The sequence below is a fragment of the Vombatus ursinus genome, unplaced genomic scaffold, assembly GCF_900497805.2.
Source record: "Vombatus ursinus unplaced genomic scaffold, bare-nosed wombat genome assembly UNPS02014820.1, whole genome shotgun sequence".
NCBI lineage: Eukaryota > Metazoa > Chordata > Mammalia > Diprotodontia > Vombatidae > Vombatus > Vombatus ursinus.
In genome coordinates this window covers 21,631,646-21,651,614 of record NW_020954598.1, presented here as the reverse complement: position 1 = coordinate 21,651,614, position 19,969 = coordinate 21,631,646, and the positions used below count along the sequence as shown (strand labels likewise).

Sequence of the window (19,969 nt, the reverse complement as noted above, 5' to 3'; positions counted from 1 at the left end):
ATGAATGCAGCCATATTTTTAGCAATAACAGATCCTTTAATCTGCATGCCCCTTTATTAAAAAGAGTCTCATTGTCAGGGATGTTATTATAGCTTCATTTAGTATTATCTCAAGCGAGATAATATATATAAAAGTCTTTGAAAAATCTAAAGAACTGTGCAAACATAAGGATTATTCTAAAAGGTTATTTTAGTTAACTTTAGCTAACCTATCCCTGTATAGAGGAACAAAGTATTGTCAGAGTGTGTTTGCGCAGGCTTCTGTAAGGACTGGTACCATCTAAGCAAGTTTTGATACCCTAACTATAGATATGTAAATGAAAATGAGATTTTTTTTTCTGATTTTGTCAGAGCTCTACTTGTTATAAAGAAAGCTAGTAAAGTATCCAGTCTGTGGACCAAGAGACCTGAGTTCTAGTCTCTACTAAAGTCCTAGCCAGCTCTAACACGAGGATTTTATCATCTTTGTTCATTCATGCACATTGACAAAGAAAAAAATTGGCTTTATACCAGTAAAAAATTATATATCAAAACGGGGAGGAGGAGAAGAAAGGTAGAGGACATATGAGAATGTTATTAAAAATTGGAAATATTTCCCTGTAGTAATTCACTTAAGAGATATTGGCCCTGTTTAAGGGGGCATTGACACCCAGGCTCACATCCTATTGTCGTTCTCAACTCCCCATTCTCAATTGTCCCACTTCACCAGTCAGTTGCCAAACTTTGGCATTTCTTTCTCTATGATATATACACATGGTATTATATTATATATTATGTTATATTATTATATATAATATGTACTATAGATTATACAGTGTTACATATTATATCATACATGTGTGCATGTGTGTATTCACATAACCACCACACTTCATTCAGGACTGCATCACCTCTTACCTCAGCAATTGCAGTAGCCTTCTAATTCATTGTTCCCTCAAGACTCTTTCCACTCCAATCCATTCTTTATACAGTTGACAAAATGGTTTTCCCAAAGCACAAGTCTGACTATGTTACTCCCCCACCCCCAACTCAATGAATTTCAAAGGCTCCCCATTACTTCTAGGATCAACCAGACACTCCTCTGTTTGGCATTTATAGCTCCTCACAACTTGGCCCCTTCCTACCTTTCCAGTCTTCTTACACATTACTCACCTCTACAGATTCTCTGAATCAGTCATACTGGCCTATTTGCCTTTCCTTACATGTAACTGTCTCTGTATTTTTGCACTAACTAACTAACCCCATGCCTGGAACATTCTCCTTTCCCATCTACACTTCTTAGAATCTTTGACTCTGTTCAAGATTCAGTGAAAACTCCACCTTTTTCAGGAGGCTTTTCCCAGTCACCCTAGATGGTAGTGCTTTCCCTTCTAACATTACCTCCTGATGTCATTGGTCCTCTTCGAGAACAGAGGACAAACAACAACAATAATCACATTCTATCTACTTTATATATATCTACCAATTTATGAACATGTTGTCTCCCCCATTCGAATGTAAAAAAATATGTAAGGATTGTTTTTCCTTTTTCTTTGTTTCCTCAGTGTTTATCCACCATGCCTGGAGCATAGTAAGCCCTTAATAAATGCTTATTGATTAATTAGAATATGTTAAATATCACTGCATCCCTCCACACAGGTGGATACCATTCGTCCACGTCATGGAGAAGCCTGCCGGATACCAGTGCCGCATCATTTTTTCCTCAGTCTAAAGAGTTTCACTTACAATACCATTGGAGAAGATACAGATGTCTTTTTTTCCTTGTATGACATGCGAGAGGGCAAACAGATCAGGTAGGACTGTGACTAGTATGGATTTATTTTTCCTGCAAATAAGGTACTTTGGGAAGCCCAGGTAGATTGTTAGGGGAAAATAGCATCCTCCTATTGGAATGCATATTGAAGGTCAATATATTTATTTATTGCTTAGAGACCTTTAATGTTTAAAGAGTGTTTGCTTTGATTTTACTTCCTACAAAACTGAAGAAAGTTATTTGATTTATGGCCATCATGTTTAATGTACATGGAAATGAAGCCTCTAAGTGCTAATATAACAGCATAAAATGGTATCTTAAATATTTCATAATACCTCCTACACTTTCATTCTTATCCAAGTAAAAATAACATGCTATCTCTCATGTATGGTGAGATATGATGCAAAAGATTCTGTAGGGAATATGCCTTGAGTTGTTTTTCCATTTATGAGAATAGATTGGCTCCAGTTCATGCATTCTTCCCCAGTTTATGTTGTGCCCAGCTGCAAACGCATACCTAATGATCATCCAAGATTTTTTTAATTCAATTTGTGGCCATAGATCAACGTAAGCTAACTGACCCACATGGAAATTTAATTTATGCCCTTTGTCCTCACCATCACTATTATGTAACCAACTTACCAAATTGGCCAGAAATGTCCCTATAAGACTGAAATATGCCAAGTGCTTTTATCTTCTAATTTATTTTTTATTTTCTGACACAATATATTGCCATTACTTCAGGGTTTCGAAGGAGTTCAACTATGTTTTGTTCCCTCCACTCCTACAGATCATATTTCCTTCTCCACTTCAGTGTATTTCATGAGTTAGTGTGACCAAAGATAAAAAATTATCACCTGACAGCCATCTTTCTGGTGATAAACCTATCCACACTGAAGTGACATGATCCTTAGAAGAGAGATGCCCAGCGTGACACACATATTCAGAACCTCTACAGCTTTGTAGGACTTAATAAAGCAGTGGCCCCTAGTGTCTTCAAATATAAGCCTGCATCTCCCTAACATGATAGTAGTTGTACTTATGCCATCTATATGGAGGAGCTAAAACAAAATTGTGTTACTTGGTGTACACATGAATTGTCTCTGTTGGCAAGGTTCATGTTTCCTTGTGATACAATGATTATTTAGTGGAGATATCACATGTTTTAGAAGTACTAAATACATTTTAAATCATTTGAAGATGTCTTAATAATAAAGAATTCTATAACCTTTCAACCTAAGTAGAAAAAAAATCTAGCCAGGTACTTAATTTAACATATCCTCCTCTTTTAAATTGGTGATATTGAAAATTTTGCTTCAAGAAACACAATTTTAGCTTCCCAATATGATCATGACAGCTCAATATTCTTTCTTTACAATATTTTTGGTGCCATCCACTATATCTCAAATAAACAGTATCCCAAGGTAGCTCCTTAGATTTCTATCACCATAAAACTTTAAGCTTCTATTATGGTTGGATGTTAACTTGGTCTTATATCACTTTCAAAAGTAATCTACAGAACTCCCAGGGGATTACAAGAGTATTACGTAGGGTATAACTAATATTTACAAAGTAGAATTTATTTCCCTCTTGTATATGGCTTATCAGAAGAATTGTTTAAACTACTATATCTCAAAGAAAATGTTTCCATAGATAGACTTTCAATTTTCCTTTCCTCTTGAGGAGCCAAAGTAAGCAATGGGGATGCTAATTAATGAGAAAACTGGACCCTTCTCCATTCTGAAGTCCTACTATGTTGTTAGAAAATAAACAACAGTGATTTTTATTAATACATGCATAAAAGGAAATGTTCATAAATCATTCTTTGAGTCTTGATTAAACCTTACCTGGATCTGTGAACTGAGATATTAAAAATTTGCTTGAGGCCACTTTTTGCCACCAGTGAAAATTGTCAAGTATACTTTGACAAGTTGGATTTATATTTGTCTCATGCTTTAAAAAAAAAAAAGACTGTAAAGATCCTTCTGTCTTTTTGTTGTATTTTATAAGATCATTGTGTCAAGAAAGAGACATGTTAGAGTCATTTTCATAAATACTAAAAATACCCTACAACAAGCCTTCATGCAACAAAAAAATTGTCAAATTCCTGAAGCACATACAAGTGGATATAAATTTAAGCCACACCTTATTTGTCCATGTATTATGGAACTAGATGCATGGTTCTTATTGACTTTTATCTCCTTGAGGGCAGGCACCATGTTTGATACATTTTGTATATTCTAAGGCACCTTGCACGTAAGAGGTGTTTTTAAGAAGTTTACATAAATCAAAATGGGAGATAAGTTTAGACAAGCAACCTAGATTACAGGTGAGGCATAGGGGTTTAGATTTGATGGAATAGGTAAGTGGAATGATTTCTGAGTTTCTGAGCAGTGGAAGGCATGAAAATGGTATTTTAAGAATATTTGCAACAGGAAACCATCGCTAGGGTATTCCAGTAGCATTCTTTAACATAAGCATCACATAACCACATATAACTCTTTAATCATGACAGTCAGAAAAGAAATTTCAGTACATCAAGGGTCCCTCGATTTTTTCTCAAATCAACTAGCCGCAACTCCCCCCTTTCGTCTACAATAGGAGCTCTTCACCTTTCTTTATATCATGGACCCCTTTGTCTGGCAAAGTCTAAGGATCTTTCTCAGAATAATATTTTTTAAAGTATAAAATAAAATACATAGAATTACAGAAGGAAACCAAAGGTTAGTGAAAATGAAGGTGTAATGTTTTTCACATCCAAGTTCATAGAGCCCCCAAAATACATTCATGGATCTCCGATTAAGAACCCCTGGTCTGTATACACAATCATAAAACTCAAAGCTCAGTTCCTCTATACATAACTCAGTCCTATTGCAAGGTAATGGGTTTTCCCCATCCCCCAAGATTGTTCCATGCATGGCCAAACCCTCCAGAGGATCAATGTCCACTCAGTTTGGATAACTAAGTAATCTAAGCACTCAAGTTGGTCAATGTCTCATCAAAGGCAACTTGGGCCTTTAGCTCCATTGACGATCTGAATTGAATACTGATTCCTCCTCCAAGATCCCATTTCATCGCACTGCTATAGTGCCATTTGCTCTGTTTTGGCCAGGCTTCTCACCTTCACTGCCACACACATTCATGTTGAAGGGAGGCAGACATGGTATTAAAGTCTTAATATAGAAAGTACCCATAGAGCTAGAAGTCAGCTGCCTCTTTATGGTCTTTTTCCTTCTTGAAAAGTCTCACACATTAGTCTATATCCTAATTCATTTCCCCTGGACTCACTTAATCCTATCCATTCTTCAGCACTAAGCCTACAAATGCACCTGTTGACTTAGGAGAGCCTTTACATGGTGGGCATTGTTGAAACATTCTAAGGATTTACAGGTGAGGTCATGTAAAAGCCTAGTGCTAATGTGCCAATGAATTCATGTCCTAGCTGGCAGAGAGGGAAGCCACAGCCATACTCCAAGCTACACTAGCATAAGGTATTTAGGGCTCAAACAAGGGTGGTATAAGGGGTATGGAGAGGACTTGGTAACAAATGAGCTAGAGAAGATGAAGGAGAATTAAGACTCAAAGATAACCCCAAGGTTTCTGGCCTGAGATTTTGGTGACAGAGAAAGGATCCAGTTTGGGAGAGTAGATGGTGAGTATGATTTGGGAATGTATGGAATCAAAGTAGAGATGTCGAGTTGACAGGTGGAAATACATAACTGGAATGAACGTAAGAGGTCAGGGACAGAGAGGTTCTTTAGAGAGTTTGTGCACAAAGGTAATGTTGAAGCTCCAAGAAGGAATTCACTTATTTAGAGAATAGGAGGAGAGCAGAGAGATTAAAAAGCTCCCGAGAAGAATTAAGTACTGACAAAAGAATGACAAATGAAGAGGTGGGGAATGAACCAGGATGGTACCCTGCCAGAGAGACCAAGAAGAAGCTGTTCAAGAAGTGGAGAGTAGTTAATGGTGTGAAATATTGTTGAGAGGTTAAGCAAAAATTAAGGAAAGGATTTAACTAGACGTATCGGTAACCTTCAAGAGAATCATTTCAGTAGAGTGCTGAGAGTACCGGGATTGTAGCAAGTTAAGAAGGAAACAAGAAGACAAAAATATTGAAATGGCAATCCAGAATCTGGTTTCAAGTCCTGGTTCTATCATCTATTGGCAGTGTGGCACTGAGTAAGATGCTCAAATTTTTTGAGTATTAATTTCTTCATTTAAGATCTTTTCTAAAATGTTGTGCAAATTAGAGTTGTCTGGAAGTGCCTAAGGCAGTACTAGTGGGTTCCCAACACTTAACATCCTCAAATTAAGATTGTGCTAGTACAGCCATTTGCCAGGGGAATGTTGTTAGGTACAGATTGAGCTAAATTCTCTCTGATGTCCCTTTGAATTTTGGACATTCTCTGATCCTTTTAACATGTAGACAATAGCAAAAACCTAAATGTCCCACATGCTTAGCAGCAAAAAGAGGTGAAGATATAGACCTCGTGGGAAGAGTAGGCTAAGTGAAAGATACTTTAGGAGAGATGACCTATGAAAGAAAGGAAAGAAGGAAGAATTGGTTCTTAGCAAATGGATACCTCTTATGGGTTTAAATGAAGCAGATACTGTATATATAGGTATTGCTCTTCAGGAGCCTCAGAGGCTCCTACTACCATTCTGTAAATATTCCTTTTGGAACAAATTGAACCTGTTAGCTGTCATGAGGCCAGTGCAACAGACCTGTTGGGCAGATTCTGTGGGTCCTTTTGGCCCCGAGTCCCTCCCCAGAAGACTTGTAGGAGCTTCTTGAACAATAGATACAGCTCTGACCTTTGTAGCTGAATTAACATTGGAGTAATCCGCATCAATCACTATCATGGCCCAAATGACAGAGAAAATTAAGAGAGAAATTAGTCATTATACTCATATAGACTATGCTGTAGAAAGATCTAAATATGCCATGGAATTGAACTCATGGGGGAGAGAAATGTAAAATTCATAAGGCTATTGAGGATGTTAAGAACCCCAGAGAGTTGGTTTCCTTCACTGAGGAATGGCTTTGCCTGACTTTTGTTTGATTTGCTGTTTTCTGAGGCAGAGTGAGGTAAAAAAAAAAAAAGAAAGAAAAAAAAACTTTCAAGTCAAATGTAAAGTGACCTTTTTATTGTGCTGTTCAAAAATAATACTCTCATTTTCTTATTTGGTTGAGGAAAGAATTTTTGTAGCAATTGCCTGTGAGTCCCAGGGAATTCCATAGGAAAGCTTTCCTACCTCTGATTTCTCTCTTTCCCCCAGTCCAGCAGCAATGCTGTCTCTTAAAATAATACCAAGTTCCAGAGAAATCTTTCCTGATCTGTCTCCTCTGACCAGTCCTTAAATGGCCCTGTCTTTGATGTCCTCCCTGCTTTCGCTCTTAGAACACTTGACCTTATTGAATAATTCAGCTCTTCTTACTTCTATGCATATGGAGATATTTCATTTGACTTGTGAAGCCATTCATGTGTCAAAATGTATTTTACAAAGCCTTCCTGGCAATGTGTCTCTTCTCCACTCAATTATCATCTACTGTTATAGAAAAAGGAAGTGTTTGAATTCAATTAAATAAATATTTATTTTATTGTGTGCAAAGCACTATGCCTTTTACTCAGGATACAAAGATGAAATTGTTACAGGCTTGGCTTTCAAGAAATTTGCCCTCTAAAAGGCATATCAGGATCTTGAAACTCTGATTGCCAGTCTCACAACCTTTGGGAAGAGGTACACCTAATATATGATTGTGACGGAATATGATTGCATTATAAGAAATAATGAGCAATATGGTTTCAGAAAAATCTGGGAAGATTTATATGAACTGATGCAAAGTGAAGTGAGCAGAACCAGGAAACCATAATACACAGTAGCAGTAATATTGTAATGATGATCAGCTATGAGAGACCTGATCAATACAATGATCCAAGACAAAGGAATCATGATGAAAAATTTTATCCACCTCCAAGGAGACAACTGATAAACTTTGGGTGTAGATTGAAGATACTTTTTTAAACTTTCTTTATGTAATTTGCTTTTTGGTTTGTTTGGGTTTGGGTTGTTGTTTTCTTTTTTTCGTTATGGCTAATGTAGAAATATGTTTTGTATGGCTTCCCATGTCACATAATTGATATCACATGCCTTGCCTTCTCAATGGGTGGGAGAGGGGTGATAAAGAGGGAGAGAATTTGTAACTCAACATTTTTTTAATTAATGTTAAAAAATAATTTTTTTAAAGAAAGAGGCACACCTGATAGTGAAGTGCTCAGACAACATTGTCAAGGAGACAGCTATTATTGACCTGATGACATCTCTCACATTCATACCCTCCTTTTCACTTCTGTAGCCACAACTCTAGTTTAGACCTTCGTATTTTCTCTCTTGGACTATTGCAATAGCTTCCTGATTGGTTTCCCCTGCCTCGTCTCTTCTGACTCCAAACTATCTTCCTCACACCTGCCAAAGTAATTTTCCTAAAGTGCAGTCCCCTACTCAATATACTCTGTTAGTTTCGAACACCTCTATAATCAAATGTAAATCACTCTTTTTGGCATCCAAAGATCTTTCAGCTTTGCCCCACACTTACATTTCCAGCCTCATTACACATTACCTTCCTTCACACATTCTACTATCCAACCAAACTGAGCTTCTTATTATTCATGGTACCTGACATGACAGCTAGATGGTACAGTGAATAGAGTGCTGGTCCTGGAATACTCACTTAACTAGCTGCGTCACCCTGGGCAAGTCACTTAACTTTTGTCTGAATCCATTTCTCCATCTATAAAATGGGAATAATAGTAGCATCTACCTCCCAGGGTAGGATAAAATGAAATAATATTTGTAAAGCACTTAGCACAGTGCCTTGCATGTAGTAAATGTTTAATAATTGTTCCCTTCATTCCTCCTTTCCTTCCTCCCTTTCTCCTTTCTTTTTTTGCCTTTGCATTGCTTTGCTATATGCCTACAATAGATTCCCTCCTCACCTTCAACTCTTTGACTCCCTAATTACCTTCAACACTCAGCTCAAGCACCATCTTCTACATCAATGTGGTCAAACTCACTGTTTGGCGCCACTCAACTCTACTTAAGGATCCCTGAGGGCTGTGTATTGACAGTTTTAAAATCTAATGTTATCTATATTTTATTATATTTGTATTCATTCTTTCTGACTCCAGATATATTTAGTACTTTATTTTTCCTGTTACATGTAAAAAGTATTTGAAAACATTCGTTTTTAAAACTTTGAGTTCCAAATTCTCTCTCTCCCTTCTTCCCTCCCCCCCATTTGTCTTCATTTTGTACAATATGTCCTATTTACATTTTGATCTGATTTGGGCTGCACTGGGGAGTGTTGTGAGCCTTGTGGGGACCAGGGTCCCCACTCTCAAACAGAGTGTGTGACACCTCTGTTCTGTGTTAAGCCTTTCCTGATTCCCCTCAGGGCCTAATGACACTAATGCTTTCCTTCCTCAAAAAACAAAAACAAAAATGTGTGTATGTATGTATGTATATAAGTATATATATATATACATATATATAAAACATTTCTATTTATGTTTGTCTCCTCTGCTAGAATGTAATCTTCTTGAGAAGAGGTCCTATAATATTTTTTTCCTTTTCACCACTGGGCCTAGCGCAGTGCCACACAGGTAAAAGGACTGAACAAAGCTCACCTTCCCTGGCACAGAACTAACTCTCGAATTCTCCTTCTTGGTGGCACTATCAGCTCAACTATATAAGGACACCCACTTTCTCTAGATATCTAACCTGGTTGCCACCAAGCTTCCTACTTGAACCCAGAACTCTCCAAGTTTAGTTTGTAAAATTCAAATCAATTTCCTTCAGTTTAAAAACATTAGCTTAGAAGCCTGGGCAACCTCAAAGAAGGAAAAAGAGCTTATGTCATTACGAGGGTTTTTGGCAACTGTGGCTGCCTTTCTATCGTCTACATAAAAATTGCCCCTTCTTTCTGAAGAAGTAACAAGAAGGGAGCCTACATCTACACAAATAAGTATTGTGAGGTGGCACCTTATGGGGCAAAAGGGAGATATATACAAAATTTGAGGAAGATAGGATTTTTTTGAAGAAGCAAGACTTGAAAATGATGGGATTTTTGTGAATCAAATACTTAATGTTGGCTACCACTCTAATATATGTTGGTTGGTCAAATAGCTTAGTGAAAAAAAAAGAATAGTTAGTAAAGAAATTTGTTTCCTGTTTTCCCCTACAGAACAATCTTTTAATTCTGTAAGAAACACATTGCCCTAAGAAATATTTTTTTCTGATTTCTGTTTATATGTTTATTATTATAATAATAATTGCAACTGATATTTATTTTGTTCCATAAAGTTTGTAAAATACTTTAGTTACGTTATTTAATCCTCAAAATAACCTGTGGGGTAGGTGATACGAAAACTAAGCTTGGTAAGGTTAAGGCACTTAATCATGGTCATGCACTTTGAAGGAAAAATTTGAACCTGTCTTCCCTAAGTCCAAGTTGAACATTCTTTCCACTGGACATGAAGTCTTGTTCCTATTTATAGCAGTTACTGGGTAATATTTAAAGCTATTTAATAGGCAAGAGTTGAGTTAAGGTTTATAGACAGTCTAAGAATTCTGTGATTCTTGACATGCTTTGTCTCAATCCTTGCCTTCTGCCACCATCACTGCAGGAACAGAAGGAGACAACACACCCCTTAGGGCCATTTTGTTCTTCTTTATTTCATGTACTGCCTTGGGCATTAGCCAAGTATCTCAATACCTAGTGACTAGCCTACTCATCACAAGATCATAAATAAAGAGAAAGCTGAGTTCCAGAGAGGTTGTGACTTACTCAAGGTCACACAGCTAGTACATAGCAGGGGTAGGATTTGAATACAGATCTCCTAGCTTCAGATTCACTATGCTTTCCACTGTCCCTCCACACTCAGGTAGGATGGTCCTCTGAGAGTAATTATGTTCGGTTACTAGGACCATACTCAAAGCCTTTCTAGCATGGCAGAACCTGCCAGAGCTTATATTCTGCCAGCCTCGTTTGGGTTACCTCCATGCCATGATGGTGCACTGGAATGAGATTTTGTGGAGGGCTATGGAGAGATGCATGGCAGTGAAACAGGTTGCAGCATATTACCAATGACTAATTACACATCAGAAGCAATGCTAAAAATGTCATCAAAGAAATGTATGGGGAAAAAAAGGTGGAATAGAGAGTCTAGTTACTCCATTGATATCCCCTTAACTTCAAGAAATCCAGAGGACAGCCCCAAGCTGTTGTGGGGGACCCTTTGTGGAAAATTTATCAGAGAACATGGACCAGTATCACAGAAGATGAAAGGCATGAGTAGATTATGATCTCAACCATTAACATCACTTTGCCCACATCAGAGAACTCACCGATCCAACAACACGTGGATTCCTAGGAGGGAGGAGAGGAGAGCTGCCAGTTCAAATCTGACTGCCTGAATTCCCCTCATTCCCCACCTTCAGATGATCTCAAATATTTGGGGAATCAAGAGCTCATTCTTCTTTAATCAAAGACTAAGACATTTCATTGGAATTGAAATTTTTCCCTACCTCAAGGAGCCTGAAAATCCCTCTAAAACTGTTCTTGTTTTTTTTTTTCAAGTGAACAGTTAAAATTAAATAAAATGTTGTCATCAAGCTACTTTCTAAACAAGGTCAAATTTGAAAAGTATGGAAAGAATTTGTTTTTAAAATAGATTTTTAAATGAAATCATATCCTTTTAGTAAGGTTAGGTCAAGACATAAACTTATTATTCAAGTCCGTTTGCTTCTCAGAAACATTGAAGAAATCTGCCTGAGAGGTAGAAAAATGAAACCTTCACAATGGGCCACAAGCTGTGGCATAGAATGAAAAATGCATCTTTACTTCTGATGATAGATCAAAAAGCATATGGCCTCTCATTTCATTCATCTCCCCAGTTTTGTTTGCTTCCCTTTGCTTTCTGTATTTTCTCCCTTGGTAATCTCATATATTGCTATGGTTTCAATTATTGCCTCTATGCAGATGATTTCCAAATCAGTATCTCTACCTCAGACTTCATCCTTGAGATAAGGACCTGCATTTTCAGTTGTGTGGTAGACATCTCTACTTGGATGTCCTATCAGAAACTTAAACTTAACATGTGCAAAATGGAACCCATCATCTTTTTCCTAAACCTACCTTTTTCTCTAAAACTCAGTTTCCATTTATGGCATTACCATCCTGCAGTTATCTGGGCTCAAAATTTCAGAGTCAAATTTCACTCTTCCTTTCCCACCCACCCCCCACTTTCAATCAGTTACCAAGTCCTATAAATCCTTCCTTTATAATATCCCTCCCATCTGTCCCCTCCTATCTATTCATGATAACACCACCCTAATTCACACCCAGATCTTTTCATCCCTTGACTATTGTATTGGTCTCTTCTAAGTGATCTTCCTGCCTCTAGTTTTTCCCCTGTTCCAATACAGCTGCATGTAGCCATAATGTCATATAAAGAAATACAGAATTAAATGGGAGATGGAGAAAATATTTGGATAAACAGGACTCATCCAGAGAACTATGAAACAAAAAATAGGGCAAGATACATGGGGGGAGAGGGGTGTGCAGTGTGGCATTCCAGTAAGCCTTAGGGAAAGAGCCCAAAATCAAGCTGAGGCCAATTCTCTTCCCCTAGAAGTCACGTGGGTCAGAGACCTAGGCTAGTGAGCCACAAATTTCCCATGTGGGAGGAGGCTGAGGCAGTTTTAAGATCCAGCCATCAGGGAAACTGCCATCAAAAAAGAAAAAGTCAGAAAGTGAGCAATGAGGGGAAATAAATAAAAAGGCTGAAATTACCAAACATCTCAGGAGGAGAAAAACCCAATTAAAGACTTTGAACATATGCAGAAAAACCAAAAGGGAAGATGTTAATAATAGGAGGGGAAATAGCCTCCAGATCAGGAATAAAAAGAGTTTGAATAGATATAATAAATATGATAAGACAAAGAAAATTAATCAATACCTGATAAGGCAAAGGACCCATGGATTCTCAAGAGAACATGGAACCATGTCAAGTTGTTTCTGAATGGTTTAAAAGAGAAATAAGATTTGTGAAATCAGAATACATGGTCTAAATAGCAGAGATATTTGTCAAAAAAAAAATTAAATCTACAGTGACAAGTCTTACCAAACAAAAAAAAAGAGAGAGAGAGGATAACTGATTGGAAATGCACATACATGGAAGTAAAGGATAATTTGGAAGAAGAGAAGCAAACACAATAACATTAAAATAAAAATTGATCTCCATACAGGCAAACTACATTGATCTCAAAGAGGATACATAGAAACAACATAAGGGTTATAAGTCTTCCAGAATAACACAAGTCAAAAATCATAATGTAAGAAATGATGTAAGAAAACTGCCTAGAACTTCTGAAGACAGAAAACAAAATGCCAATCAGAAGAACCCACAGTTCATCTTCAGAAGAAAAGAAAAACTCTGTACTGAAAACTCCAAGACACATAGTGGTTAAATTCAACAATTCCACTCATCAACAACAAATTCCGCAAGTGACCAGGAGAAAGATCTTTAAATATAAAGGAAAGGAAAATCAAATAGCACGGGACTATTCTGCACACACTAGAAACCACAGAAAATATAGGAATAATGTGTACCAAAGAGCAAAGTTCAAGATGCAACCCAAAGTGACCTACCCTGTAAATCTGAGTTTAACCATGAAAATTAAAAAGGATAGGTGCTCAATAAAAGAGGCTTTCTAAACATTTCTAGAAAGAAAACCAGAACTGAAGAAATTATTTGCTTCTCAAACACCTCAGACAATGGAAATACAAGAAGAGCGAACAAATATGACAATGAGGGAACAACAACAACAAAATAACAATAGAATAACCATTAAGAATTTTTTTTTCAGAATGTATATACGAGAAGACAAGGAAGGAAGCAGAAGTCAAATAAAAATGATGATGGAGAAACAGGCCTAAAATATCATAGATTAAACCTCACGATATCCTGCTTACAAGTGAATCAGTGTTTTGTTTTGTTTTTGGAGGGAAGGACTAAATTACAGAGTGGGTGAGCCCATAAAAGGGGAGAGAAGAGAGAGTATAAGGGGAAATAAGTGATTTATCCTAATAAGTCGGAGTCTAACAATGAGGAGAATATAACTCCTGTAGTCTCTCAGGAAGAAGAGAGCCTACAAGAGAATGGGCAGTGAGGCAAAGGAGGGAGGGAGGTAACTTAAAAGGGGAGAAAGAAAAGAGGAAACCTTGTTCCAGTAGAGGGAGAGGTACTGCTGATGAATGCTCCTATGGGAGAAGAATAGTATTCTATCAATAGACTCCTATAAGAGGAAGGAAGAATCTTACAATGGGCATTATCCACAGGGATTTGGTGCTTACAGAGACCACTCATTTTGCCTCAGGAGGAGGGGAATCAATGATCCTGAGGGAAACTGAGACCCAGGGAGGGCATGGACCCAGGAAAGAAGTTTTGAGGCAAATAGTGGGAGGGGGAAGACCAAAGGGAGAGCAAAGGTCAATAATTAACTGCACAATCAAGGACATAGGAAGATTCCTACCATGAGGTAATATCCTCTCTATCATTTGCAGGAATTGGTATTTCTAAGAATGAGATCTACAAGACAGTAATAGAAACTCTTTAGAAGAGGGAACCCAAAATAGACAACTCAAAAGTTTTAAATCTATGAAAAATACAGAGAATAAAGAAAAACTTAATACATATGAGGGTCATGGATCAAAGAATAAAATTCTAGAATAGACAGAAAGGGAAGAAAAATGATGAAGGGAATGAAGGAAAGAAATCTTTTTTTAGAATAAGGCACAGAAAATGAAATTTTAAAAATTAATGGGCCTTTCCTTTGATTCTAATGTCAATAAGAAGCCACCACAGTTTACTTAATATAGGAGCTCTGACATAGAGCTTTACTTTAGGAAAATCATTCTGGCAGCTGTGTGGAGAATGGATTTGAGTAAGGAAAGATTTGATATGAAGAGACCAGTTAGGAGGCTACTGAAAGAAATGATGAAGACCTGAACTAGGGTGGTGGTGGGCTAGGTGATTAGAGAGGAGGGTAAAGACAGAAGAGACATCATGGAGATAGAAATGGCAATATTTGGCCACTGATTGGGCATATGAAGTGAAGGGAAATGAGGAGGAAGGAAGGAAAAGAAAAAACATTTATTAAACTGTTCCGGGCATTGTACTAAGTGCTTTACAAATATTATTTTATTGATCCTCATAACAACACTGGGAGGCAAATGCTACAATTATTCCCATTTTACATTTGAGGAAACTGAGGCAGATAGAATTTAAGTGACTTACCTAGGGTCACACAGCTGGCAAGTGAAGCTGGATTTGAACTCTAGGCCCAACACTGTATCTTGTGCCACCTAGCTGTCTAAGAGTCAAGGATAATGCCAAAGTTGTGAACCTAAGCAACTAGAAGGATGAAAAGAAAGTAGGGACCTCACAAGTGTGGGTGAGTTTGGAGTCAGGAAGAAGATAATGTGTTCTGTTTTGGACATGTTGAGTGTGACATATAATTCTCCCAACCCATCCATGTCCTCTCATTGTATACAACTGCTGTTCATGCCTTTCCATAAATCCTCTACTCAGTTTCTTCCCAATGTTCTCAGGCCTTCCACTAGATCTCTTGACACTGTATGGAGACCAGTGGAGCTTGTTTACTATTCACAGATTATATCTGACTCTCACTCCTCCACCTGAGGACAGAGCAGGCCATGGAGAACTCTCTACCACCCTGCCTAGACCCCTGCAATGTGGAGTTGATATCCTGTGAGGCTGAGCTGATGCATAGACCTTTCTTTCCTTTACTTGCAAGGACCACTGAGTACAAAGAGGCCCACAGGTGGTCTCTGCCTGAGCTCACCCTCTATAACTAACAGACTCATCACACTTCCTCTCCTCACCCCTGTGAGGGTGAATCATTAGCCACATGGTGTGATACTCTCTCCAACTCCCCACTTCCCATTCTTCCATTCCCAGGTACCTCAGCCCTCTTGCTCCTGTGTACCACTTTAGCCCTCCCCTCCTCCTTTCTTTTTTTTTTTTAATTTGGTTAAGCAATGGGGTTAAGTGACTTGCCCAGGGTCACACAGCTAGTAAGTGTTATATGTCTGAGGCCGGATTTGAACTCAGGTCCTCCTGACTCCAGAGCTGGTGCTCTATCCACTGTGCCACTTAACTGCTCCACCCCCCTCCCTTTCTTCTTTGCACTCTGGAGATCCCATTCTTTGTGTAACAAACTTCTCACTTTAGGCATTTTCTTCCTACTTGCATTCAATGGAAATATGGCTTCCTGAGATGATACTGAAATCCTGGCCACCCTCTCCAGCCCTGGATGCACTGTCATGCCTTCCCATAGGTATACTGGTCCTGGAGAGGTAGTGTGAATGTGACTTGATCTCCATGGCCACTTCCATGGCAGAAAATTTACTCTCTATCACTCTCCTGACTCTTTCTTTAAAGTTCATGTAATTCAAATTTAGTACCCTATTTAAAACTCTAGTAGAAGGAAGTTCTCCCTTCCTTCTTAAGGAATTTAGTGCTTGGCTTCCAATTTCCCCAAACACACCCCAAATCCTCCCCTATAGCAGAGGACTTCAACACTAATGTGGAAGTTCCCTCAAACATCATTACCTTCCAATCCCTTAATCTCCTTGTCTCCTAAGACCTGCTCCCCCATTCCATTTCTGGCAAATGGTTGCACCCGTCCCATGACCTCACCATCATCCACAAATCTTACACTTCAGTCCTCAAAAACTCTTAAATTTTTTAGATTATATTAGATTATAACCTTTTATCATCCCCTCTCTCATTTTCCCTTTGACTTATCTCTTCTCGATGTAGGCTTCATCTTCACTGGGACTGGCAATCTCTCCATCCTCAGTACTCACCTAAGCCATCACCCCTGCTCTAAACTTCTCTTTCCTCCTTCCCCAGTCTTGGTCCTGTAGTTAACCAATTCAATGCTACATTGTCTTCTGCTCTCAAACCTTTGCTCAACTTTCCTACCAACCTTCTTGCCTCATGCCTACCCTTGGATTATTTCCACCATCTGCTTCCTCTGTCCCTATTCACACGCTGCTGAACAGAGCTAAGAAATCACACAAGCTGAACTGACTGGAACCGCTACAGATTTGTGATCTAATCTTAGCTGGACCCTCAATCTCATATGACAATCCTTTTGTTCCACTCTATTTCATGCCCAACTGGGGCTCTTTCAAACCTATTTTTCTCTCCTTAAGCTTCCTGCTACATTCTTTCTCTCCTCCGTCCCTCTCATCTGAAGATCTTATCTCATACTTTACTGAGAAAATAGAAACTGTTTCCTATGGGATCCCTCTTCTCACCTTCTCTCTATTTCAAAATCTCTTGACATCATCCCTCACTCTCTCAAGTCAACAAACATTTAGTATGTGCCAGGCACCTTTGATGAAGAGGTGACCTGTGTCCTTGCCAGGGCCAACCCCACTACATGTACAGTCGATCCCATCTTCACTAAATTGCTTCCACAATCACCCTCACCCATTTTCAGTACCCACCTATCTACTGGTTCCTTCTCTGCTGCTTACCCCATCTTTCCCATTCTGAAAGAACATTCACAAGACACTCTAACCTCTGCCATCTCTCATCCCATATCTCTCCTCCCTTTTATAGCCAAACTTTTAGAAAAGACTATCTACACCTGTTCCTTTCACTTCCTCCTCTCAGTCTGCTCCCCAGTCCTTCACAGTCTGGCTTCTGGACCTCATCACTTCATTGAAACTGCTCTTTCCAGAGTCACCAGTAATGTTTCATTGTCAAATCTCATGGTCTTTTCTCAGTCTTCACCCTTCTTCACCTCTCTGCAGCATCTGAAACTGTTAACCACCTTCTCATCCCAGACATTCTCCCCTCTATGGATTTTTGTAACTGCCCTCTCTTGATTCTCCTCCTCCCTATCTTACCACCCTTTTTCAGTCTCTTTTGTCGATTTATCATTGATATCATGTCTCCTAACTGCATATTTCAAAGCTCTGTCAGGGCCCCTCTCTCTCTCTACACTCTCTTACTTGGTAACCTCATCAGCTCTATGGGTTTATCATCTTTATGCAAATGCTTCTGAGATTCCCTCTAAATCTGTGATCCTCATTTCCCAAATCTATTTATTCAGCTCGTCTATCTCTGAGTACCAGTCATAAATCTCCAACTGACTTACAGATTTTGAACTGGATCTCTCAAAGGCATCTCACAAGTTTAACATGTCCAAAATTCAATGCATTGTCTTTCCTCAATATACCACCCCCCTTTAAAACTTCCCTATCGCCACATCTTTCTGGGCACCAAAGTTCACAATCTTGGCATCATCCTTGATTTCTCACTCTATTTCCCACCCAACATATACAATCAGTTGGCATTTTTTTTCATTTCTACCTTCACAATATCTCTCAGTGCATCACTCTCACTTACCAACGCTCACCTTATCCCAAGCCCTCTTCAACTCTTTCATAGACTGTTACAACAACTTTCTGTTTAGTTTCTTTGCTTAAAGTCGATCTCATCTCCAAACCATCCACTATACAGCTGGCAACACTATTTTTCTTGAAGTGCAGGTCTGACCATGTCACTTCCCTCCTCAATAAAGTCTAATGGCTCTCTATTGCCTTTCGGATCAATTATAAGCTCCTTGGTTTAGTTTTTAAAGCCGTTCACAACCTGATTCCAGTCCACCTTTCAAATGTAGTTATTGCTCCTATTCCAACACATTATGATCCAGCCAAACTAATCTTGCTATTTCTCAAATATTACAGTCCCCATCCACACTTTTGTAGTATTTGTCTCCCATTCTTGGAATGCACTCCTACCTCACCTTTGCCTCCTAGAATAACTTGTTTCCTTGAAAACTTGACTCAGATGTCATCTCTTACATGAAGCCTTTCCTGGTCCCCATAGCTGCTAATCCCCACTCAAAAAAAATTTACCCTGTCTTGATTGTGAACATATATGATATATGCTTATTCATCCACATGTCTCCTACAATAGAATGTTAAGTTCTCTGAGGGCAGGAACCATTTCATTTTTGTCTTTACATCTCCAGTGTTTAGCACATAGTAGTTGTTTAGTACTTTCTTGATTATTGATTGATTGATCCTTTATACCACTTATTCTGTGCAATTCTTGGTTGGTAACATACTGAAATCTACCCATCCTCATCAAGGCACTCTGTTGCTCTTTAGGTAACCCATAATGTCAGTCCTTCAGAGACTATAGTATTCTAAGACCTGCAGTCATAAAGTATCACCAAAATAAATTAATGTCATATACTGATGGACTGGCTCTTTAGGTTGTCAAAGATGGCAGTGGAGTCAGCACATTTTCTGGGACTTTGTGAGATTCTTTGCCAAGAAACATTAAAAAATATCCTGACCCCATTGCTGTCCTGCAGGGCTTATTTTATTCTACTAAGGATTCCTCTACCACCACCACCACCACCACCACCCCCTGACCTTGGAAGAAGCTATTGTTATCAGAGCTGGAGGAGGGCAAAACCCAATAAGTTTTCTCAGGAAAAGAAATATAGAATGAAAGAAAAACCGTGAAACATTTAGCATGAAGACTATAAGGTTACAAGCAGCTGTACTTCAAAGAAAACTATTAACTCATTATGCAAGCAAAAAGGATTATACTATAATAGAAAAAGATTATTATATAAAGATTAAACTGTATTTATTACAAAAGTTTCTTTTACTTTGGAAAGAAATCTCCCAAAATGGAGGCTGTACTTGCAGTTTCAATATACAATAAGTGATAAATGGGACCAAACCCATGCAGGGGATTGGTAATTAAAATCATCTTCCTAAAATACATACCTGACCCTGTCAAAAAGCTTTCAGTGGCTTCCTTTTGCCATGGGGATAAAACATAAACTCCTTGGTTTGTCATTTACTTCTTACCACAGTCAAGCTTCAACCTACCCTTCCAACTTTAGTTCACATGATTTCCATTCTTACACATTGTGTTCCAGCAAAACTGAACTACTAGTTATTCACCAAACACCAAATACCATAACTCACCTCCATACATTCCCATAGACTCTCTCTCATGCTAGGAATGCACTCTTTTCTCCTCTCTACCTTTTAGAATCCTTATCTCCTTCCTTCACTGCTCAACTC

At 38.4% G+C, this 19,969-nt stretch overlaps 1 protein-coding gene across 1 annotated transcript in view; it reads left to right on the top strand.

The window, feature by feature from the left end:
• DOCK3 (dedicator of cytokinesis 3) overlaps positions 1–19,969 on the top strand; it is a 392,714-nt gene that overhangs the window by 188,325 nt on the left and 184,420 nt on the right. The window contains exon 9 of the mRNA XM_027837282.1: positions 1,638–1,792. Coding sequence (XP_027693083.1) covers positions 1,638–1,792 — 155 coding nt within the window. The remainder of the gene's footprint in view (positions 1–1,637; positions 1,793–19,969) is intronic.